Source organism: Neltuma alba, unplaced genomic scaffold (genome assembly GCF_004799145.2).
Source record: "Neltuma alba isolate B1F8T4 unplaced genomic scaffold, ASM479914v2 tig00000790_pilon, whole genome shotgun sequence".
Lineage (NCBI taxonomy): Eukaryota > Viridiplantae > Streptophyta > Magnoliopsida > Fabales > Fabaceae > Neltuma > Neltuma alba.
Genome location: NW_021632191.1, coordinates 23,469 through 49,504, shown reverse-complemented (window position 1 = coordinate 49,504; position 26,036 = coordinate 23,469). Strand labels below are relative to the sequence as shown.

The 26,036-nt window shown below is 38.5% G+C and overlaps 1 protein-coding gene across 2 annotated transcripts; it reads right to left on the bottom strand.

Moving 5' to 3' along the window:
* Window positions 1-4,075: 4,075 nt before the first annotated feature.
* Window positions 4,076-22,793, bottom strand: LOC114745827 (peptidyl-prolyl cis-trans isomerase CYP18-1). 2 transcript variants are annotated; one of them, XM_028933991.1, is made up of 5 exons: window positions 22,642-22,793; window positions 22,482-22,556; window positions 21,476-21,637; window positions 5,003-5,161; window positions 4,076-4,789 (listed from the first exon to the last, which is right to left on the bottom strand). In XM_028933991.1, exons 1-5 carry the CDS (start codon window positions 22,642-22,644, stop codon window positions 4,706-4,708), a joined length of 483 nt encoding a protein of 160 aa, XP_028789824.1. In that variant the 5' UTR covers window positions 22,645-22,793; the 3' UTR covers window positions 4,076-4,705. The 2 variants fall into 2 exon arrangements, with proteins under 2 accessions (XP_028789824.1, XP_028789833.1); XM_028934000.1 differs by lacking the exon at window positions 22,482-22,556.
* Between the last annotated feature and the right edge of the window lie 3,243 nt (window positions 22,794-26,036).

The following is a 26,036-nucleotide window of genomic DNA, read 5'->3' as shown; positions in this document are numbered from 1 at the left end:
AACATATGAAAGACTAAGATTCAGCAGTTAGGCGGAAAACATTGATCTTACGTGATACTACTCTCTTATAAAATCCAGTGGATCAGTTTATTCCTAATTTAATATTTCAATCCATTTTCTATTTTAAATTTTTAAAATTAATGGTACATATTAAAGAAATATTTCATTAAAAGAGTGATTTCCAATGCAAAAATTTTTAAAAAGTACTTTAAAAAATCAACATATTAGTAAAAAAATAATTAGCTTAACTAATTTTTTAACATCAATAAATTAATACCTACATATTTTTTAACCAATAACTATTCTCTTCGTCCATTATTATACCACCCAAATAACTCAATTACATGATTTTAAAATATGTTAAAAATAATTAAAAATAATGAATATGCTAGAAAATATATTTTTATTTTAAATATGCCATTATTTATAAGTAAGTAAATGAGAAGGTGATAATGAAAAAAATGATTAAAAAAAGTGTATGAAAAAATTAGTTAGAAGTTAAATTGACAAAGTTGCATTCATGCTAAGACGATGCCAAAGAGATCTTACAAAAAAGAATAGAGGGATCCAAAATTTAAATCTTATAAAAAGGACGGAGAAAGTAATTTTCTTTTTACTTCTAGAATTTAATTACCTAGTTCCTTCATGTACAATCAGATAAAGTATTACTAATATTGGATACATTGTATCTGGCGCTTCAAGCCCACAATTTTCTAAATTTAACATTATGCCATGTTTGGCAAGCTGAAATTAAATTCCATACTTTGAGGATGTTGGGGGCAGCAAACGGGCTTCCTTACTGAGGCTTTCTGCAAAAGTTTTTTTCCCCCGGTATAAAAGAAGGCTAGAGCCTAAAAAGAAGCCTTTGTTTTTTGTTTTTTGTGGGCTTGTGCCAACGAAGGAAGCTAAGCGACAGACGATCGCAATCCCAACCATAAAGAATCTGAAAAGCCGTTTCCTTGAGACCCAATTTTGCCAGAGCGTCCCTGACAGTATTGCAATGTGCAGGGACACGTTGAAATTCAAAATTGAAATCGTCGAACAAGTGTTCCAACGAATGCAGAGATGTGAACATTTTGTTTTTGGCACTGAAGGAGGGTTAATTGCCCAGATTATAAATTTTCAAATGTAATTCCACCACAATCATTGTTCACCATCTCTTTAAAGCCCATATCAAGAGCTACATTCAGGCCCTTGAGCATAGCCCACTCCTCAACTTCATAAGCAGTGCAATTACCAAGGAAATATAAAAATCCAGTAATCTAATGTCCCGTAAAATCCCGAAGAACACCACCACAAGCCGCTGTTTGTGAAGAATTTGATTTGGCACCATCAACATTTTATCAAGCTAGATGGAGGTATCCAGCTTCCTCTAATTTCGGTTGTACTCGTAGATTGAATTCCTGCAGGCTCTTTTTTAATTGCAAAAAATGAAAAATAGATTCAAGATAACAGGAGCCTGATTGTGGTTTACAGAAGCCATTTTTAAAGAGTAGTCATTCCTCCGTTGCCAAAGTTTTCATACTGTCACTCCCCATATGATATCCCGATCAGTGCTCAGGTCATTTCCCAGATTCCTAAAATGTTAGTAAACTAAGCTAATTACGAAAATTAAAATAAAATGAAATTTGAAAACGTGAATAATGGAATAGGGGGCGTTACATGTAACTAACTGCCCGCTAACTAAACAAAAATAAACTAATTAATAAAAGTGAAACATCAAATTAAAATTAACTAAATTGTAAGTATCTTCCTAAATATCTACATTAGCAATCGTCCCCCACATTTAGAACCAGCATTGTCCTCAATGTGATAAGAGCAAAACCAGGACAGCAAGGGGGAAGAAAAGAAGAGCCAGAAAGTCAGAAATTTGGAAAAAGGCCAAAAAAAAAAATTTATGAAAATTTGAGGCAGTCACTTAATCCTGCTCCTATTAGCTCGTGACAAATTTTGCTTTAGAAAAGAAGTTCTAGTCAAAAGTACCCATGCTGAATAATTCAATTGGTCTCAAGTGTTAGAAGTCGCAAGACCTAGCATGAATCATTTGCTGACATGTAAAGTACTTGGATTGATTCTATCTCATTCTTACCATTTCCATTAGACCTTTCCCCAACATTACAACAACATAAAAAGTCCTACTGATTCACAGTTTCAATGACTTAAAGAGTGATGGAGAAATTGACACTCTACAAGCCTATGTTAGATGTTGAAGTAAAGAGGTAGAGTGAAATTTACCTTATGGGGTGGGAAAGGAGAGTAGAACGGAATTACCTAAATGGGAAAGGAGAGTAAAACAGAATTACTTTAGTCATATTCTGACTTTGACTCATCATAATTAAGCTTCGTACATTGAGCATTCAATTTGCATTTGGGTACTCCATTCATGATGCAAAGCCAAGGGATTGCTATTATTTGACATACATATCATGAACTTTAGAATACATTTTAGCTCCAATCTTGCTCAGCTCCATTCTAATACATGCTCTTTTGCTAGGGAGTGCAGAAAGACAAGTGTGGGGGAATTTGATAATCTCATTTTTTTTTTTTGTGTTTTAATTAGGACTCCATGAGGATTTTAAGATTTTATTTCTGACTTTTACAAAATTAAGAATAAATATGGTGAATATTTTCTGATTGGATTTAATGGATAAAAATGGGTTTTATCTTGGTGTTCAGCTTCTTTCCCAAACTGGACGTGTTATTTTATGTGCTTTTATGAATCCAGGGGCAATTTCGAAAATTTCAAATGCTGAAATGAAATTCCAGTGAACATGGGAAATGAAGTGAACAAAAAGGAGATTCCAAGGCGGGATCTGAAATGACTCTATTTTCTCCAGCTAGGCTAGTCAGATTCGACTAGGAGCAAGTTGCGGAAAGCTGTTTCTAACATAAAATCAAAGAAATGAGGATGACTTGAAGGCAGCCTATGAGTATAAAGAGAGGGAAACCTGTGTCATTGTCTTCTTTGGAGACTTCTATTCACTACTTCGTCCAGATTCATCTTTCCTCTTCTCTCTCAGTTTTTCCCCGTTCGAGTTCATTCTCAGTCTCTCATCTAAAGACTTTCCACTTCCAGAGGTTGAATCCATGGATCTATTATGTTCTAAGCTAAGTGTAGCAGATCTGATCTTCATGAGCAGCTAAGCTTCCTTCTTCCTATAAGTGAAACCATGGCCTGAGCTTCTGCTGTGGTTAGAGAGTTTTGATCCATTTTTCCACTTCATTTCTGTAGTTCAGATTTAATTGCTAGTTGTAATTCAGATTTGAACCTGTGATAGATTGTGATCTGTTGCTTAGATTGGAATTTGGATTGCGAATTATTTCTACTATGTAATTCAGTGTGCATTCTGGTTGTTGAGTAGATAGAAGTGTTATTCAGTTTAGTGGACTTGAACTTAGCACTTAATCGAATGATTCATGGCAGATAAAGTTCACTCTGTTTTCAGAGTGTTTAATTGCATAACTCTGTTATCCCACCTTTTCACTCCATTCCTTTGATAAGCAACGATGGCCAGGTAAAACTCCTAGGAGGTAATCTCTTCTGATCTTATTAATCTTCTTCTAGTTTTCTGCACTGTTATTTCTCAGTTCTTAATAAACAAAAAAAAAAAATCAAATAAACAAGTCGGCTAGTTTAATTCTTTGGTTGCTTCAATTCAGTTCTGCCACTCGGTCATTTCTGATTTTAATTTGTAAATCACTGCATTTAATCTGAATTTTTTAAGAGCTACTGACCAAGAGATCGACCTAGGATTGTTCATCCTTTTCTATAGAGAGTAATTATGGAAAATTGATAGCCATACGACTGGCTTATTAAACTAGCACCGTTGCTGGGGATCCATTCCAGGTCAGGCGGGAATACTCACCACTAGGACCACTTGAAATTAGTGTAAACAGCAGAACGCACTTCAGACAGCAAAAATGACTGAACAGAAATCAGACTTTTTTCGTTTAAATGAAATAAATGTTCCTTAAAAGAATCCAACCAACACCAGCAAATACTCAAGAATAGCAAGAAAATGACAAAGCAGTGCTGGAAATAATATCAGTAAGAAGAATAATACCTCAAACGATCTTGAAATTCTGAATTGATATTGAGAACTGAACAGGAACCTTAGTCACAATTTGAATCAGATATCACAACCAAATAAGGATAGCAGCAATCAGAGAACAGAAACCAGAATGACACAAATGACAGAATATAACTGCAGAAACGGATCTGGATCACCAAATTAAGTGAAAAACCTCAATTAATCTGAAGATCTTTGAACTAACAGCCGGCACCGGCACCAGATGAGAGGTACTAGAAAGATCATTCTGGAAATCAGCCCTCATGAAATCACTAAATCAGGTAGTTGTTGAGTGGCGTCTATAATGGTTGCTCATGCAGAACCAGTGGACAAGATAGGAAGGTGTACTATCCAGGCCTAATTCATTAAGGCCAACAGATCATGCAAAATATTTGATGGAATCTAAAATGTATAACCGGCCAACAATCTGGATCCAACGGATTTATCACAAGCTATGAACATGCAGTGTCATAGCTCTTAACTAGTACAAATCATCAAAAGGATTTATCTACATCAGCCAACTGTAAAAACAAGTGCTCAATGGATTGTGGGTTCCCTTCCTTCGTCGTCAATTTGCTAGATTTAGTATTGGAAATAGTTCCTTAAATTTTACAAAATGCAGATCTGCAGTATGTCTAACCAGCCAGCGGATTAGCATGTATTGTTACCCGGTTCAGCCTTATCTCAGCAAGTGGTCGATCCCCTGGGCCCGTTTGAGTCTGCACAAGATAAGTATATTGTCATTTTCTCCAACCATTTCCCTTTTCATCAATTGTTTTCCCTTTCCTATGTCGTGAAGTTAAAGACAGAGAGGGATGTAGGCGTAATATGGCAGCCAAGTTGAGCCTAGACCATAAAAGTTCCACACCCATATAGATCTTCAATGCAAATTATTTTTCAGAAAAAGAATGATGAGAAAATATAGAATATACCTTTTCCATAAGATCAAGTACTTCAAATCCATGAATTACTTTGCCAAACACGGTATACAGTCCATTCAAATGTGGCTGCTTTGCATACGTTATGAAAAATTGGCTTCCATTAGTATTCGGACCACTGTTAGCCATTGACAATATCCCCCTCGCATTGTGCTGAAATTGCAAAATTAAAAAGTTTAAAAGAATACTAGGCCATCACAGTTCTACAGGGTAGCAAACCAATTCTGTTATCCTGCTATAGCTTGCAGCAGGCAGATAAAGACTAATAACTGATGCTCACATTATGAAAGCATCAATATTATTCCCGTAAGACGCTACAATGTAAAAAGAGTTGGAAGACAGTTTCATTTGACTACAAAACATTTTCCAGCCAAGCTTGCATCTCTGTAAGAAGGGACGGCTACAACAACCAGAAGCAATCTCATATCCAATAAACAAAAATCAATATTAAAATAACATACAATGACTAACAAGTCTTTATTGCAAAATAAAGAAAAAATGTTCAGCCACCACAGAATTGCAGCAGAACCAGAGTGTGAAAGGTCAATTAAGCTGCCTGTGTTTTGCAGCAAGAATAGGAATAATTGCTTGCTAAGAAGAATAATGCAGTTCTTTAGACTCCATTTTCCTTCACTTTCAGTTAGGGTGAGGCCAGAGAATTGAGCGAAAAGCAGGCTCATTGGTTCAACTGTCACAAACCCTAAATCTTGTCTAAGTGTACAAGTTAACTTGACCGTATGACACATTATTATATGACACTAAGCAGTTGTTTTGAAAGGTCTCCCAAGATAATTATGCTAATTTTGGCAGAACAAGTTAAGGGTTCACTATTTAACTCTAAGAGGATAACTAACATTGGCAGATAAAACTAAGTTGCTTGAAAGGCCTCCCTACCTCAAAATTGTGATAATTTTGGCTAAAAAGGTTAGGGTTCAAATAGTTCCTTGACTCTCCCATTTTATTACGAGATCAGGGTACAAAGAAGAGAAATTTACTAGCCAAATAGCTGCTTGGCTCATCCCAATTGTCACGGACTTGGTCTTAATTCCAACGAACCGTGCGGCCTAGCAAACTTCTTGCCTTAAGTTGCTAGTCAGCCTGCTCACGAAGGAACACGAAGGAATAGGAGACTCAAAGAAAGAACTTTGTATTGATCTCTTGAAGTACTTACAACACTCTCACTTTCTTGAGTGTGTGAAATGAATGAGGGGGAGGGGGTATTTATAGTTCTCCACCTCCTCAATGGACGGCTAAGATCTACTTGATCCAACGGTTACAATGTTGTATCTAGAATACTCTACAAAAATATCTAGATATTTACAAAGGGGTTAGGTGTCTCTACAATTATCTATAGTGTTCTGGAACCTTCCAAGCTTCCCCAACAAGCTCCACACATTTCTAGAGAGTTCCAGACTTACCCAAGACTTTTGTGGACACCTTTGGACAGTTCTGGGCAGCGAGCCTTTGTGTATTTTGGGCAAAACATGAGCGGTGCGTTACATTCTCCCCCATTTAATGTGGCGACGTCCTCGGCGCATCCCTCTTGTATGCCTCAATCTTCTCCTTATAGTCCCATAAAGCCAGCTCGTGTTCCCAGCTTGCTTCACTATCGGGAGACCCTTTCCATTTAACAAAGTATTCAATGTAGCTCGGATGACTCCCACGTCTCGGTATTACTCGGTGCGCGAGGATTTCCTCAACTTCCTGTTCTGGCACCGCAGTAATTGCTGTAGGGGCTCTTCTAGACTCACCTCTACTTGGTTCATCCTTGTCTTTGTTGTATGGCTTCAGTAGACTTACGTGAAAAACAGGATGCATCTCCAAGTGTGAAGGTAGAGTCAAGCGATATGCTAGCTTACCGATGCGTTTCTCTATAGGAAACGGTCCTTCATAGCGCCTCACTAGCCCTTTATGAACCTTGGCGAACCTTCGGCTTTGATGAGGAAGGAGCTTTACCATGACTAAGTCACCTTCCTCAAACTCCAAGTGCCTCCTCTTAGCGTCGGCCCACTTCTTCATCTTTTTCGCGGCCTTAGCTAAGTACGCCCTTGCCATGTCTGATTTTTCATGCCACCCCTTGGCAAACTTGAAAGCTGAAGGACTCAGGCCTTTGTAGCCAACAGCTAAAGTGTGCGGAGTCATCGGTTGTTGCCCCGTGGCTAACTCGAACGGACTTGACCCAGTTGATTCACTTTTCTGCAAGTTGTATGAAAATTGGGCAATGTCCAAGAGCTTAACCCAGTCCTTCTGGTTGGCACTTACATAGTGCCTCAAGTATAGTTCAAGTAAAGCGTTCACCCTCTCCGTTTGGCCATCGGTCTGTGGGTGAAAGCTTGTGGAAAAGTTAAGTTCGGACCCCATAATTTTGAAGAGCTCCATCCAAAATCTTCCTGTGAAGCGAGTGTCCCGATCGCTCACAATAGTCTTTGGTATGCCCCAATACTTTACCACGAACTTGAAGAATAACTTTGCAGCATCTTCTGCAGTGAATTTGGTTTGGACTGGTATGAACACTCCATACTTGCTAAACCGGTCCACCACCACCATAATGTTGCTGCATCCTTCTGTCTTCGGTAAACAAGTGATGAAGTCCATGGAAATACTTTCCCATGGTCTCTCGGGAATCGAAAGTGGCTCTAGTAAGCCAGAAACGGGGCGCTGTTCCACCTTGTCTTGCTGACACACAAGACAAGTCTTCACGTAGAGCTCTACATCATCTCGCATCTGGGGCCAAAAGTATGCTCGCTCAATGAGTGCCATCGTGCGTCGAACTCCAGGATGTCCAGCCCACCTCGAGTCATGGCACTCCTTAATGATCTCCTTCCTTAAGCCTTGCCATTTCGGCACGTACACTCGGTTTCCTTTGGTTATAAGCACCCTATCCTCAAGCCAAAACCGGCGTGTCTTTCCTTGACTTGCCAATTCCATCAAACTTTTGGCTTGTGGGTCGTGCTTTAGTCCCTCCTTGACTCGATCAACCAAAGGGAAACTCGGGCTAGTGATGGAGGCAAGTTCGGCCTTTCTACTCAATGCGTCGGCCACGACGTTCCCTTTTCCTGGCTTGTACTCCATCACAAAGTCAAACTCTACTAAGAAGGCTTGCCACCTTACCTGCTTCGGTGTAAGCTTCTTCTGCTTAAGGAAGTAACTCGTGGCGACATTATCGGTTTTCACAATGAACTTGGTACCCAGCAAATAATGTCTCCACGTTCTCAGGCAATGCACCACGGCCGTCATCTCCTTCTCTTGGACTGTGTAACGCCGTTCTGCATCATTGAGCTTACGACTCTCGTAAGTCACCGGATGACCTTCTTGCATTAGGACTCCTCCTAAGGCAAAGTCCGAAGCATCCGTTTGTACCTCGTATGGTTTGGTGTGGTCAGGCAAGGCCAACACCGGTTCCTTGATCACGGCTGCTTTCAGCTCCTCAAAAGCGGCTTGACACTTATCATCCCAATCCCATACTCGGTTTTTCTTTAAAAGATCAGTGAGGGGAGCGGCTATCGCAGAGTAACCTTTGATGAATTTTCGATAATAGTTGGCCAATCCAAGGAAAGAACGAAGTTCGGGTACCTTCCTTGGCGGCTCCCATTCCTGTATAGCACGCACCTTGGACTCATCCATCCGTAGTTTGCCCCCTCCGACAATGTGCCCTAAGAAAGTTACTTCCTATTGAGCAAAGGCACATTTCTCCTTCTTGACGTACAACTCGTTCTCCCTGAGGACTTGGAAGACTTGCCTAAGATGCTTCACGTGCTCCTCCAACGTCTTGCTATAAATGACAATGTCATCCAAGTATACCACCACGAACTTGTCCAAGAACGGTTGTAGGACTCGATTCATGAGGGTGCAAAATGTTGCTGGTGCATTTGTGAGTCCGAAAGGCATCACAAGAAATTCATACGAACCATACCTCGTGACACATGTTGTCTTTGGTTCGTCTCCCTCGGCTATCCGTACTTGATAATATCCCGACCTTAGATCCAACTTGGTAAACCAACGAGCCTGGCCAAGTTGATCAAAGAGATCGGCAATAAGTGGGATTGGGTACTTGTTCTTTACTGTGATCTTGTTAAGCGCCCGGTAGTCGATGCATAACCGAAGTGACCCATCATGCTTCTTCTGGAACAATACCGGGGCTCCATAAGGTGCTTTTGATGGACGGATATATCCCATGTCCACCAACTCCTTCAATTGCCTCCTAAGTTCCTCAAGCTCTGGGGGCGCCATACGGTAAGGCACTGCCGCAGGTGGTGTGGCACCAGGCACCAACTCTATCTTGTGGTCCACCTCTCTCTTTGGTGGCAACCTCTTGGGCAACTCGGGCGGCATCATGTCCTTGAATTCTTCTAGGACATGCTCAATACACCTCGGAGGTTTTTAGTTGGCGAGGCTACTGCTTCTTCTCCAAAGCAACTAGATATGTGGGCTGCTTCTTCTTTATGCCTTTGGAGAGTTGCATGGCCGAAATCTGCTTCTCTCGGAGTTGGGTTTCCCGTTCTAGAGGTACTAGTCGGGTGTTACCTTCTTCCAAGATGCACATCGTGTTGGCAAAGGGGATTGGCACGGCCTTAACCTTGTCCATGAATTCCATACCCAAGACAATTGGATAGTCATCCATGGTGACAATGGAGAAGTCTACGAGGCCGTTCCAATCGCCCAGGCTTACCTTGACATCGCGAGCAACTCCAAAGGTAGCCCTCAATCCTGAATTGACTGCCTTAAGCCAACCACGTTCTCCTTGGTAGTGAATGCCCAACTTTTTAGCCTCTTCCACTCTAAGGAAGTTGTTGGAAGCTCCCGTGTCCACAAGTGCTTTGACGGTGTGTCCTCCAATCTCGGTTTCCACAAATAACCGTCCCTTCCTTCCGGACTTGGGCATCTCCACCTTTGCCTTAATTGCATTGAGGAGTTGTAGGGATCCTACTTTCTCCTCTTCTCGTTCCCGTTCCTCCCTTTCCTCGATTAATGCTGAAAGTTTAGCCTTCTTTGGGCAATCCCTTGCTTTATGTGGTCCTTCACAAAAGAAGCATTTAAGTGATGGCCTTTCCCCAGCTTTGTACTCCTTGGGACCCTTCGACTTGTCCGTGATCTCCTTGCCTCGGTGATGCTCTCCCCCACTCTTTCCCTTGCCGCCCTTGTCTTTCAGCTTTGGCTTCTCGGGTTTCTTGAACTCAATAAGGGACTCAGCAATGGAGATAGCGGTGGTCAAGTCTTGAGCACCACGTCTCTGGATCTCAAGTTTAGCCCAATGTTGCAATCCATCCATAAAGGCAAAGAAAGCTTCTTTATCAGGATAGTCAGGGATCTCAAGCAGTACCTCGGTGAATTCCTTCACATACTCGCGAATGCTTCCCTTGTGTTGAAGACGCCTTAACCTACCCCTAGCCTCTTCTTCAACATTACTAGGGTAAAATTGCTTCTTGAGCTCACCCTTGAATTCAGCCCAAGTGTCTATGGTACAAGTGCCTTTCTCTATGTCCCCTTGTCTCCTCCTCCACCATACCATAGCGGTGTCCTCGAGGTAGAGACATGCCATGCTAACCTTAAGTGCATCGTCGGTAACGACGTTCGCTCGGAAGTATTGCTCCATACTCCATAGAAAATTATCTAGTTCCTTCGCATTTCTTGTCCCTTTGAAAGCCTTAGGTCGTGGAACATCTACTTTAGAGGATGTAGTCCTTACATCGGACGTTGACGGACTTCCTTGTGCAAGAGCCTTCTTGCACAAGATGAGCTCCTCTTCGGCACTCTCTAACTTGCGTGAGACCCTCTCGAGTTCTTCACGGATCGAAGAAACCTCATCCCTGTGAGACTCTTCCATGGCCTTCATGCTGTCAAGACATTGGGCGAGGACTTTGTTCATGGCGGCTTGCATCTCCTCACAGAACTCGTCCATGCTTTGCCCCATCTCCTCGAACTTCTCCTCCCCATCGGCTATTGCAAGCTCCACCTTGGCTAGCCGTGTCTCAAAACCCTCCATGGTTTCCCTTGAACTAGATCTCTGGGATTTAGATTTCTTCTTGACTCCCTCGGACATATTGATAGTCTCGCTTCCGCCTTCCATCTACCTCTATGTTCCAACGATCTTCAAACCTTGGCTCTGATACCAACTGTCACGGACTGGTCTTAATTCCAACGAACCGTGCGGCCTAGCAAACTTCTTGCCTTAAGTTGCTAGTCAGCCTGCTCACGAAGGAACACGAAGGAATAGGAGACTCAAAGAAAGAACTTTGTATTGATCTCTTAAAGTACTTACAACACTCTCACTTTCTTGAGTGTGTGAAATGAATGAGGGGGAGGGGGTATTTATAGTTCTCCACCTCCTCAATGGACGGCTAAGATCTACTTGATCCAACGGTTACAATGTTGTATCTAGAATACTCTACAAAAATATCTAGATATTTACAAAGGGGTTAGGTGTCTCTACAATTATCTATAGTGTTCTGGAACCTTCCAAGCTTCCCCAACAAGCTCCACACATTTCTAGAGAGTTCCAGACTTACCCAAGACTTTTGTGGACACCTTTGGACAGTTCTGGGCAGCGAGCCTTTGTGTATTTTGGGCAAAACATGAGCGGTGCGTTACACAATACAATGGGAAACTACTGATCAAAAGCATTGGCAAACAGAGCCCAAAAACATAGATTAAGAAAAGGTAATAAAAACCATGAAGACAATAAAATCACAATTATTAGCACAAAAAGGTGGAGAGTAGAAATTTAGCACTCCCATCTTGCTACTTAAATTTCTGCCACGGCATGGCTCAGGTCAACAGATCTTCAAAGAATTGAGTAATGATTAGGTGTGTGAACTATTTCAAATATCCTATTGTAGCTTCTGTTAATAAAATTTCAGTCAAGCTTCACATGCTTTGCTCATCATGATGCACTTTCTCACTATATCGATTTGTGGCCATATTGTGGCATAATATTCCCTCTTATCCTATTTACAAGCTTTAAATTTGGAGAGGGGTGTGATCTATTTTATAAGCTTCAATTTGATGTTTGTTAAACATTTAATGCATTTTTTTCAATTTTGCCCTTAATTATTTATTCTCTCATTTGCTATACTCTCTTATCACATTTTCCCATACATTCTCTTTAATGATTTTTCTCATTTATTATAAGGGTATATTTGGAAACAAAACTACATTTCTGACCTATTTACTGGTTTTAACTAATTTCAACTAATTGTTTGTTACTCATGAATTAGTTCTTTGAAGTTTATAATAAGAACCGGAGGAAGCACATCATAAGAAATTCAACCAGAATTCTCAATTCACATTGAAGGTGATTTAACCACAACCCTTTGCAAATGCCCCGTAACTCAATTTCTAAGCTAATAGCAAAAACTTATTATTTCTTCCTCGTGCAAGTAACAATAAATCTTTGGTATCTTCCATTATCCATAGGAGGACTATTTTCTTAAAATCCCAACTCATATAGTCTACAGAGGAGTCTCTACTTGCTTATAACCAAGAATGCTAATCTCTTCCAAAAGATCTGGTGTATATTTCTTCTAAATGATTATAATTCACAATTCCCTTCTTTGAACTCGTAAACTTCACACTTGTGAAACTCTTGCTGCAAGAGCACCCTTAATGCACTTGATTTTTCTCCTACGAAGTCACCAGTCACAATTACATTTCAAAACAGACAACTAAAAGGAGAGAACTAGGCAAACATTTGGTCGATATCCACATCTTCATTCAAACCTTCATTCAAGAAAGCATTATTTTACATTCAAATAGTGAGGTAGCCAATCCAAATTTCAAACCAACAAGAGAAGCATTTAAATGGTATTAGACAGTAAAAAAAGTCCAAGCAAAGTGACATTTAAGAACCTGGAAACTGATGAACAATGCATTACCATCAACAGATGCACTTAGGAAGCATCATTTGTTAGTAAGCTTGACTTGTATTTTGTGTGGTGAACTTTAGGAAATGGTGGACCAAATTTCCTGAAGAGCCATTTAGCATGTATGGCTTGATTTGGATCACCGCTAAAAGTCCACTTGCTATAAGACAAGAAATTATAGGGTGCCCAAAACAGTGTTTTGCCAAAACAAACTGCAGGGATCCCGAGGATGTTAGTGTATCTAAAGTCATGATTGATTGTCACTTCATTCGAAACAAAATCGAGGAAAACTTTATCTGTACAGGACATATGAGAACTAGTGATCAATTGGGTGATCTACTTACTAAAGCTTTGTCGACTATCTTTGTAACAAGTTGGGCATAATTAACATCTATGCTCCAACTTGAGGGGGAGTGTAAAGATAATATGGGTATCTTGTATTTATTATATTCCATTAGTAGTTAGCAGATAGTATTTATTAGCATTGATTCTAGGCTTACTGTTAGTGCAGAACCCTATTTGGGCCTTTGGGCTAAGAAACCCTAGATCTAATCTATGTTAAGTTACAGCTGTTAGAGCAATCAAATCTGATCTGATTATGTATTTGAATTTGATTTTATTCTCCTTGATTTTAGGTCTTTATTAGTCCTTAATCTTAGGTCATTATTATTCCTAATATCTTGGATTGAGAGATCCTTTTATCTATTTATTTTGCTGAACTCTTTGATTCAATTAAGTGAATAAACAGAATTATGCAACTTTCATGGTATCAGAGCAATGATCAAATTTGGCTTTGGTCTGGATGCCGATGGCCAAAGCTCAAAAAGCTCATTGACTAACCCTTCCGGCCTGACGACAAATACTTCAAACCCTAGCAGTCAAGCCCTATCTGATGCCAATCCAGTTTCTATCACCATCCATCGACTGAACAAGCAGAACTATATTCAATGGGCAAGCAGCGTCAGGTTGCATGTGATGGGAAAAGGAAAATTCAGCTATCTAACTAGTTCACAAAAGAAACCAGAAGCTACAGACTCCAAGTTTGCTACATGGAAGCTGAGAACTCTATGGTATAGGCATGGTTCATAAATTCCATGACCACCGAAATCAGCTGCCACTTCTCTTTCTTCCACACAGCTCATGAAGTATGGGAAGCGGCCAGGGACATGTTTACATCCCCAAAAAACAAATCAGCAATTCTGAAAATTGAAAGCTTCCTCTAACCTGTTTGTTAAATGGCAGCAATTAGATATGTATGATACTCATGAGTGGAAGTGTCCTGAAGATGCAACTCTATACGAAAAGATCAAAGAAGAAAATAGAATCTTTAAATTCCTGCTTGGTTTAGATGCTGCATATGATGATGTGAGGGGCAGGCTCATGAATCTAGACACTCTGCCCTCTCTGCATGAAGTATTCTTCATGGTAAGAAGTGAAGAAACTAGAAAAAAGCTTACCTCTAGTGACTCTCCAACTGTGGCAAACCAACAACCCCATGGATTGCCATTAAAAGAGACCTCTAGAGAGGATGATAAACCAAAACAGGGCAAATGCTGTGACCATTGTTGAAAGAGAGGCCACACAAGGGAGGTATGCTGGAAATTACATGGGAAACCAGCCAAGAAATCATGACAGGATAGCAGAGGATACACTGGATACACTGGAACTGTCGACAGCACTTCAGAAAAGGAACCAGATCTGAACAGAGAAGAGGTAGAACTTCTAAAAAGAATTCTGGACAAGCATCAACTAAAAGAAAAGTCAGTATCTTCAAGATATATTGCTCATACAGGTAAAACAATCCTAGCCTTAAAAGCTGATGTGCACCGCCAAGATTTATGGATTGTTGATTCTGGTACCACTGATCACATGACTGGTAATCCTGATTTGCTGACGGATATTAGACCTTGCACATTAGATATTTCTATTCAAGTGGTTGATGGAAAAACAGTGAAGGTTATGGGCTTTGGGACTGCTCGAACAAATGAAGTCCTATATGATGTTTTTTATGCTCCAGAATTAAAATGCAGCTTACTTTCTGTTAGAACTATTACAAACACTCAAAGTTGTAATGCCTATTTTTCTGCCACTACATGTGTTTTTCAGGATCTGGAGTTGAGGGAGACAATTGGCATAGCTAAGATCCTAGAGGGACTCTATGGCTTGGAAACTTATAGCTCTCAGATGCAGTGCTATTCAAGTTTGAAGACTTTCTCTGTTTTTACCAATTCCTCAAACAAAGACTTGTTGTTATGGCACTATAGGTTAGGCCATCCTAGTTTTCAGTACATGTTGAAACTTTTTCCTCAATTCAATAAAAGCATCTTATCTTGTGAAATTTGCCAATTAGCAAAACACACCAGATCCCCTTATAAAGGCCAGCCTCACAAATCTTCTGAACCTTTTAATTTAATACATAGTGACATTTGGGGACCTACACGTGTTAAATCATTGACAAATGCCAAGTGGTTTGTGACTTTTATTGATGACCATACACAGGTAAATGAGTATATCTCATGAAAGAAAAATCTGACCCGGTGCCTACCTTTATCAATTTCCACAAAATGATAACCACCCAATTTCAAACAATCATACGCATACGAAGAAGTGATTATGGGAGAGAGTACATGGCCACTACTCTACAAACCTACCTTAAAAACCATGGAATTCTCCACCAAACTAGCTGTATTAAAACCCCCACAACAAAATGGTACAGTCGAGCGCAAAAATAGACACTTACTTGAAGTAACCCATGCCTTGATGCTTGCTCACAATGTTCCCAATTCGTATTGGGGTGAGGCAGTCCTCACAGCCACTCATCTTATCAATCGAATGCCCTCTAAAATATTCAACTTTCAAACTCCCATGGGTCTCCTAACCAAAACCTACCCTCACACTACCATTGCCACCCAAATGCCCTTAAAAATTTTTGGTTGTGTAGCTTATGTTCACCATTCAGGAGGAAGCAAATTTGATCCACAAGCCATCAAATGTATTTTTCTGGGGTATTCTATTTCCCAAAAAGGCTATAAGTGCTATTCCCCTACCCTACACAAATTCTTCGTAACCATGGATGTTATCTTTGATGAGCACCAAGCCTATTATCTGAAACCACCCATTTAGGGGGAGAGTAAGAGGGAATGGGAGTTTCTTAGCCCACCAAAATCATCACAAATTATCCACGGAAATAATTCTGCACCTTTGAACACCCATGAAAATAACTCCAAACCTGAAACCACTCAAATACCACCTGAAACAGAACCTACTGCACCTAATATTGCCCCCAATAGACCTGAAACAAGTCCTACCAGATCTCTAACCCAATCCCAGAATCATCCCGGACCTGAACTAAGTACTACTACCCCAGAAAACAGTAATGAACTTGAGGAATCTGGGGAATCAGAGGAAGAAGAGGATGAGGAGCACAAGACAGCCCAAAAATCCAAGTAATGGAGATCCCTCTGGCTCAAGGCAACACCAAGAATCAAACTCAAATCCAGAACTTGATGATCTTGGATGGCCCATTCCTCCAAGAAAAGGGGTAAGGCAGTGCACTCTTCATCCTATCAGCAATTTTATATCTTGTGATAAGCTCTCCTCATGTATGAAAAGTTTTGTCACTAAGATGGATAAAGAAAAAATTCCTCCAACATTTGAAGAGGCAGTGCAAGATCCTAGGTGGCGTGAAGCGATCAATGAAGAGCTAAATGCATTGAATAAAAATCAAACATGGACGGTTGAAAAATTACCTGAAGGTAAGAAGGCAGTGGGGTGTAAATGGGTGTTTACCATTAAATATAATGCTGATGGAACAATAAGTAAATTTAATGCTCGCCTAGTGGCCAAAGAATATTCACAAACACAGGGAATTGATTATCAAGAAACCTTTGCCCCTGTAGCTAAGTTGAATACAATAAGGATTTTATTATCCTTGGCAGCAAATCTTGAATGGTCACTACATCAATTAGATGTGAAGAATGCTTTCCTCAATGGGGATCTTGAAGAAGAAGTATATATGAAGGTTCTTGAAGGAATTGCAGAATTTGGAGACAGAAGTATGGCAAGTAAGCTGCACAAATCCCTCTATGGGTTAAAACAATCACCCAAAGCTTGGTTTGAACAATTCACCAAAGTCGTGAGAAGCTCAAGCTATGCTCAATGCCAAGTTGATCACACTCTCTTTGTGAAACACTCCGGGTCCAAAGTTTCCATTCTAATAGTATATGTTGATGATATAGTGATGACAGGGGATGATTTGGAGGAAATCAAGCAACTAAAGAAAGCTTTGCAGCTGTATTTGAAGTAAAGGATCTTGGGAGCCTCAGATACTTTATGGGAATGGAAGTGGCTCGGTCAAAGGCAGGAATATCTGTGTCTCAACAGAAATACAATCTTCACTTGCTTAAGGAAACAGGTATGCTGGGAGCTAAGCCATCCTCAACTCCTATGGATTCGTCTACCAGTCTAGAATACAAGAAGGATAGGGTGCCTGTAGCTGCTGAAAGGTACAAAAGATTGGTCGGAAAGTTAATTTACTTGTCTCATACCCGACCAGACATAAGTTATGCTGTAGGTGTGGTAAGTCAATTTTCATCTCAACCACAACAGCATATGGAAGCCATATATACCATCCTAAGGTATCAGGTATCTAAAGATGACCCCTGGAAGAGGAATTTTCTTCACTAAGGGAACCTCTCGAGACATTGTGGTTTATACAGATGCGGATCATGGAAAAGACAAAGTGAACCGAAGGTCTACTGGAGGATACTTTACCTTTGTGTGGGATAACTTGGTTACTTGGAGAAGCAAGAAACAAACAACAGTATCAAGAAGCAGTGCTGAAGCTGAGCTAAGGGCTCTTGCTAATGGAGTTTGTGAGGGAATATGACTAACCCAAGTCCTAGGAGAACTGAAAATGGATACTAACCTACCTCTCAAACTCTAGTGTGACAGCAAATCAGCTCTACAAATGGTTCACAACCCAATCCATCATGATAGGACCAAGCATGTGGACATTGACAAGCACTTTATAAAAGAAAAGATTGAAGCAAATATAATTGAGCCGGTCTACATAAGGTCAAATCTTAAAGTGGCAGATATTCTTACAAAGCCTCTAGATAGAAGCAAGTTTGAGTTCTTCAGAGGCAAGCTTGGCATGTACGACATCTACTTGCCAGCTTGAGGGAGAGTGTTAGTGCAGAACCCTATTTGGGCCTTTGGGCCAAGAAACCCTAGATCTAATCTAGGTTAAGTTACAGCTGTTAGAGTAATCAAATCTAATCTGATTATGTATTTGAATTTGATTTTAGGTCTTTATTAGTCCTCAATCTTAGGTCATTATTATTCCTAGTATCTTGGATTCTCTCTCTCCTATTATTGAGAGAACCTTTTATCTATTTATTCTGCCGTACTCTTTGATTCAATTAAGTGAATAAACAGAATTATTCAGCTTTCACTTACCTTTGTGTACATATATAAAGCATTGTAACTTTCACCTAACAAATAACAAGAGAAATTCATTCCATATTCCTATCTACTCAATAACGGTTAACCATGGTGTGTGGCAATGCTCTTAGAAGCACAGATTTTTTTAAAACAAAACAAAACCAAAAAAAAAAAGAGTAAAGCCAAGAAGATCAGTTCATGTGGTTGGCAGCTATGCTTTTCACTTTTCTATTGAGAAGGATCAAGAGTCTCCACAGATCATGAGAACTAAGTGATCAACACTTTCGGAATTCATAAATCTTCTATGGTAGATCGCACCTAAGGATTTCATGCCAGATCTAGAACGCCTTGTTGCTTCCCAAGCTATAGGTAAAAGGAGTGTATTCTATCAGAAGACATTAGTAGCATTATTTCTCCTTTTTCATTCTTCTATGGTTGGATAGTTAATGTTAGTAGTTTCTCTGCTTGTATCAACAGGACCCATGTAGAGCAGGTTCTTTAAATTGTTTGCACCTACTTAATTGTTTCTATGAAATAGCATTTGCCTTCTCATCAAAATTAGACTTGGTCATAAAAGAACAGGTCTCCTGATAGCTTACTTCACCCGTTTAGATGGAGATGAAAGAATTCGAAGAAAAGCTCAATCAGCTTGGCTCTCCCCATAAATAAATGTATTATGGAAGGTTGTGTTTCGAGTAAATGATATTCACGGCAATGAAAAACCATCTTATGATGGGAAAATCGAGCTTATACCCCATTTTTTGAGAATAATTAAGAATAAAATATTTCAGTGAAGCCAGGTCAAGTTTGCCTCAATCGTAGATATGCACGAGAGCGGTGTAATCAAGACTTTTTTGGTGGTAGAGAGATGAGGATTAGAATGCTCAAATGGAATCTTAGGAGTGGAATCATAAAGGGTCATTTATGTGGTTAAAAGTCTACTGTTCAAATAAGTTGCCATTGGAAACAGCACTTTTAGTAAGTTCCAGAAGGCTCTTATCTTTCTGCGAAGGTGAAAAAATGGAGAAGTTTTCTACAATGTCATTAGGATAAGAGCAAATTACATATAGGGTCAGCTGCAATCAAAAATTAAATGTGATCCAGGAGAGATATTTATGGAGTACGAAATAAAGGAAAATCAAGTTTGGAAAATAAATCCCTAAGAATCAGCAAGCAATATATATCGAATTTTAGTAAGAGAGAATCCTGTCAGCAGAAAGACCCCGTTCTGTTGAGAGCTATTAAAACATGAATTTTCATAGTATATACTTTTTTCTCTTAAAACTTCACCAAGAATAGCACTAAACAACTTTCTTCAAATTTAAGAAACTTAATGGTAAAAAGGAATTTGATTTCAAATGATTCAAAACTAAGAAAGGTTTTGGACGAATATAATTATGTGTTGGACAAGAATAGCTAATGTTTGGACAAATGGAACACCTAATGTTGAAAACATATAATTTTTATAGAATAAATAGGTGTGCACCTATTCCTGAGTTATTAAATATTGGGATATCCAGAACGATAATCAAAATCATATCATCACCAAAATTGATCCTTGTAGAAAGAGTTACTGTGTAGAGGCCTAAACACTCCTGAACACCACACCAATCATCCTACGGAGCTCCAAGGGTTGAAATTTGCAGCCTCCAAAGAAAAAATGAGTAGCACAATTCAATTCCTTAAAGAGCTTGCTTATTGAAAGTAGATTGCATGTCAGCTAGGGCACCAGAGGAACTCTTTAGGCCAAGAGAATAATTCAATTGCACAGTAACAACTTCAGCAACTGCTATGAGAGAATCATCAGCAACTTTTACAGCTAGCTCTAAGCAACATGGAACAAAATGCACAGGGCAAGAATTAACTATCATATAATCTGTGGCACCAGAGCCCACCACCCAGGCATTACCTTGCTGAACTTGAGTATTTAAGCATTAGAAAAATTACCTGTATGAGTAATAATTATTGTTCTTACCACTTTGTCAGTCTCAGTTTTGACGGCAAATCATATATCATATCAAATAGTTCTCCACTAATTGAGGGATTTTCAGTTTGTTTTTGGTCTTCACCAGTCACAAAATGCCAAAGCACTTCTTGTCTCTCAGCCTGCCTCTAAGCAAGACTTTCCAGGCAACTCACAGCACCTAAAATAGAGTGCCCAGACGCATTGCAGTGTTCACAATAACGCCTCCCTGGTTTTTCTTCCCCTCATCCCTTGTTTAGGAGCTTCTAATCACTAGAGCACAGCGATCAGAAATCTGCGCTGCATGTTAGGAGTGCCTAAGATTTTCTATCGTCCTCCCTTTTGACTATAAGTAATACTTCTCTATGGGAAAGCAAAGGATCCAGACACATAATTCTCCCAATAACCTCTACAAAACTAGCCCAAGAGTAATTAATAAATCCTTGGTTTCAACTTCAGCTGATGCAAGCAAGCAGCATCAGCAGTCAAGACCGTTTGTGTACCTTGTATAGATCAAGCGGCTGCCAACTTTACATGTGAGTTGAGATGATGGGATGAGAAAGAAGAAAAGGATTCATGACTGATAAAGTAACTTGTCCTCTATGTCAGAGAGAAGAAAGATCTGTAATTTCTTCTAAACAGGTCATATTATTGATAGAACTTTGGTATAAACTATATAAAGTGTAGAGATTTCCTAGCCACATAGCCATCCAACACATCCTAATAAATAAAACTCTAATTAGGAAGCAACAGTGAACAAAACCCAACTAGATAAGGAAAGAAAACATAAAAGCGGAAAAAGGGAAAACAAGGAAAATAAAGGCCAATAAAGAAAATCACCAGCGTGCAATCTTAATTATGGTGAACAACATAAAAGATAATGCGGTATTCTTTTCCAAAACAAAAAATGAGCTTACTTAAATTACCAAGCTTAAAACTGTATCGATGATCGGTTGGTACAATACAAAGCTCCAATACAAAGCTCCGGGTTTCCTTTAACTTCACATTGTACTTAACACGCTATATCATGGTCCACTCTTTAAATGTGCATGATCCAGGAAAAAATAAACACTCATTTCTTTTGCCTCCTCTCTTTTTCCCTCTTTTCATTTGCACAAGACCATGCCAGATATGAAGCTAAAAGAAGACAAGGAACTGATAAGGGGGCCTCAGGGTAATTTGCCAGGTAAGTGGACTAACCTTGAGAGATTCTCTAATCTCATCGTTAAATTTTTTGCCCCATATACCGGTGCCCCCTTTGCCAGTACCAGTTGGATCTCCACCTTGAATCATAAAACCTTTGATGTTGCGGTGAAAAATTGTCCCATCATAGTAACCACTTGCACATAGTGCTAAAAAATTCTGGATTGAAATACATCATATGAAAATCATTATTTACTGCGCTTATCAATAGAACCATAGAAGAGCTAGATTAAAACATCAAACACAATCATCATATTCGTTTTTTTTCAACCAACGAGGAAAACAAGGAATAAATGCAAAATAAAGATCTCAAGCTCAAGCCATATGAAATGGTGCAGTAATTGAAAGGTTTTATAGTAGTAATTTGAAGAAACAACTGATGGTGAAGTAAAGAATACAACAAAGTGAAAGGACAAAAGATAAAGTGAAAAATACACTAAATCCATCTCCTCTGTCAAAGCTTTTATCGCCAAGAAACTCAGCCAAAAAGTATGACGATCCCCAAATGAAGTTGGATGCTGCTAATCTTAAACGTAAAGAAACTTTATGGTATTTCCAACAAAATGTACCGTCAAAGCCACCGTTATCTTGAGAAATGATATGCCAACTACATTTGCAATTCCGTTCGACAGGAGTCTGGAGAATCCATATGATTATCTCAAGGGGAATAATTAAGTGTGATAATTTGCATCACCCCTCGAATGACACAAGCTGCTTCCTAATTGATATTAAACTAACCCCACAGGCTAACATAGTCAACAATCAGCTTCAATAACTGAAACATCAGTTTCACCCGAAGTGAACGACTCTCCCGGTTAAAGTACATACTGAAACCAAAGAAATAAACAAACAAAAAAAAACCCACCAAAAATAAATGAAACCCGAAAAAAAGTTGTAAGAGCTGAAACACGGAGGGAACAACTCTCCCCTGTTTTTGCCGTCAAATTAAAAACACCAGGGGCCGGGGGGGGGGACAAAATAGTGCTTCCGTTCAAGAACTGACCTCGGAGGCCTTGGGGACCTCGTCGCAGAATAGCTCGCACTTAATGTCGCCGAGGTTGGTGTGCAGAGTGACAGACTGACATGCGGATTTGTTAAGGAAAAGAGGAGGATACAAAGAAGAAATTGAGGGTGGGACAATACCAGCGAGAGAGGTAGCGTACCATTTTGATTCCTGGTCTGTTTGCCGCGAAACGAAGCTTCAGAATTTCTCAGAAGCTCCTACACTGATCCTTGTGCCAACCTTGGTCGTTTTTTCCCGAATTTTGAAATTGAGAAAAAAGTGCGAGCGTGATCAGCGCCGAATGAGATTCCAGTTTCATGCCTAGTATCATCAACACCATCTCCGGCATTTTATTGGGAAAATTAGAGAGAGGGACCATGTCTATTAGAAAGGGCTTTAAAACCTTAATTATTTAGAAGGGCCAAATTTTTTTTTTTGATAAACAAATTTTTGGAAAGGAGCTGGGCTCACCCACAATCCAAGGGCAGGGCGAAATCTCCCTTCCTCCTAGGTCATACCAATGTTGGGTAGGGCAAGCCGTCAATTACCCTCAGGCGTTTACTTAGGCACCCAAGAGCGAGGATGCCTCCCCAAGCGCTGCGACTGAAACCACAACAAAGTGGTACTCCCCAGGGATCGAACACATGCCAACTTGGTCATATGTCTCACCCTTTCGCCAACTGAACCCACGAAATATGGGTATTTAGAAGGGCCAAATATTAAAATATAAATTTGAAAAAGACTAAAATCATCCTTATATTCTCTCATCACGTCCTATAATTTTCATATCATTTAGTAAAATAAGTACAGTTTATTTGAATTAATTCAAACTAATTTAAACTTCAAGATGAAACACTGATTCTAATTAATTAAATTAATAGCCAACACTAGTTAATTTATTTTTCTATTATTTTTAATTAATAATTTTTTTGTAGGTTTTCTGAGAAATGTGCAGGACAGTTTTACGATTCACAGGGGAAAAAAAAGTTGTTCCATATTTTTTCTTATCCATTGCATACTATTATTTTATTTGAATAAGTTGAATCCTCTTACTTAATAAAATTTAAAATTTAAAATAAAAAGTGACATAAAAAATGCATTATATCAATAAATATTTGTCATAATAAAAGTAGTTATAATAATTTAAGTAAGAAAATTCAAGTTTTAACCTACATGATATTTTTTATTCATATTAATTATGGATAAGTTATATATTATTTATTATTATTTAACTTTTTTTATTTTTTAATTCAACTATATGATTTTGATTGGCTCATTATTCAGGAAGCCTAGAAAAAGAGTTTATTTTTTTAAAAATGATGGACAAATAAATTAGTAAGTGTTACTTATTAATTGAATTTAATTTAATTAGCTAGAGTTGTTTCATAACTTTGTAATTCCAATTAGTTTGAATTAATCTGAAGAACTTTAATTATTTTGTTAAAAAAGAAAATTATAGGATGTGGTGAGAGATAATATATGGGACTTTCTTAAGGGCAAATTGGTAATTTTAAATTTATATTTTAGTATTTGGTCCTTCCAAATAAATATAATTTTTAAGATCTTTTCCCATAAATATTGTTGCCACGGGGTCCCTCTCCCTAATTTTCCCTATTTTATTTCTTATTTAAATTAAGGAGAGGTTTTAGAGGTAAAATTAATTAAATTTGTTATTTATAAAAAAAATATGTATTGTCTTTCCTAAATTATTTTTATTAATTAAGTGTATTAGTTAGAACTAACATTATAACAAGAAGTACCTTAAGAAAAAATAGATAATATGATAAATAAAGTGGATTGAAATATTATATTTAAAACTAAACTAAAAGTTAAACAAACTCTTATATTAAGTACAGGAAGTAGGATTAAAATTGGATGATTTAAGATTTAAATAGCACACCTATGAAATGTATATATAGGAAAATTGTTACTGAACTAATAGCATATATATACAAAGAAAACCAAGAGAAGCAGTAATATAAAACACAAGTTTTTTGCAAAGCAAACCATTAAGTGAAAATATTATAGAAAACTATATTGAAAGTTCTGTCAGCGACATTTCTTGGGTCATCAAGAATCAATATTTTGGGGTTTTTCTTTTTCTCAACTCTAAAAACCATAACATAAAATTCACCATGCATATGTAATATCTTCTTTATGCCTGCCATTGATATGTTCGATTTTCACTTTTTTTAATAAATTATATTATTTATAATTAAGGCTAAATTATACATTTAGTCGTTTAACTTTATGTAAGGTTTCAGTTTGGTCCTTTAACTTTAAAAAACATACTTTTAGTCTTTTAACCTTAAAATTATTAGTCTTAAATGATGATTTTTTTATAACAATCATGGTTATTTTGAAAATTAAACTGAATATGTTCGTATTTAGTAATGTTTTGTTAACATTCAAGAGCTTAATATTATCATTTTTTGTTAACGGTTTTAGTATTCAAGGACTAAAAGTTTACCTTTTAAAGTTAAGAGACGAAAATAAAACTTTATGCAAAGTTAGAGGATTGAAATGATACTGTAGCCTATAATTAATAAAACATGATTGAATTGCAACCAACTAAATTAGTAGATCATTTGTTGTCTACACGCCATTTATCTTATTTTTAGAGATATTAATAATGTGTATTTCTAATACTAATTGGATTGATAGGATTTCTTCTCTCTCTTGAAACTCGTGCCACTCTAAGTTCACACTTGTCATTGGAGAGTCTTGCTACCAGAAAGTGCCTCCGAGCCGAGAAAGGGAGGAAAACAGAGACCAGATTAATCCAAAAAAATCGAAAAAAGAACTGAAAGAAGACACCCTAATGTCAGATAAGATGGAAGATGCAAAGGGATGCTTTCATGAGTCCCCTGTACTGACAAAAAAACAAGAACCATCAAAGCAACCCTAAACACTGTTGTACAAAGACTCCTTGCTTGGCTTCAAAGCAAGGGACTTCAACGGCGTATCTCACAAAGGCCTAGCCATGGAAGATGATCCTCTGTTATCAGATATCATGGACCAAACTTGGTAACTTCCGGAACTGTTGGAGGATATCAAGAAGCTAATGGAAGTCTATCCAGTGGTACCTTGCTCTAAAGAGGAATTTAATAAATGTTGCTCACCATAGAATAACACTTTGGTCCTGACGGCACTTAGAGCCAGATTCCAACTCGACAAACTGAAGGAAAGACTATGCCGTATTTGGGGATTTAGTGACTTCGATCTCATTGATATACCCAATAACTACTATGTGGTAAAATTCACCAAAGATGAAAATTGGGGAAACAAATACAAAAGAGTCCTCTTCAAAGGCCTATGGGTAGTGGCTTAACACAGTACACTTGTCCAAAGGTGATCTCCCTACTTCGATCCTTAGCAGAATCCACTAGGCAGAATTGCAACATGGATTTGAGTACCAAACATTCCTCTAACTATTAGTCCAAAAAATACATCTGGAGGTTAGGTGATATGATAGGGAAAACCCTCAAAGTAGGTATGCACAAAATCATTGATACAGAAGCAACAAAAGAGAAGGTTGGGTGTGGATGCTTTGCT

What these genes read in the sequence shown, in the direction of transcription:
- LOC114745827 (XM_028933991.1), bottom strand. An exon ending in AGGTCCCCAAGGCCTCCGAG is followed by an intron (nt 21,638 to 22,481) that starts GTCAGTTCTTGA and finishes ATTTCAATCCAG; the next exon opens with AATTTTTTAGCACTATGTGC. An exon ending in TACTTGATCTTATGGAAAAG is followed by an intron (nt 4,790 to 5,002) that starts GTATATTCTATA and finishes TATCTTGTGCAG; the next exon opens with ACTCAAACGGGCCCAGGGGA.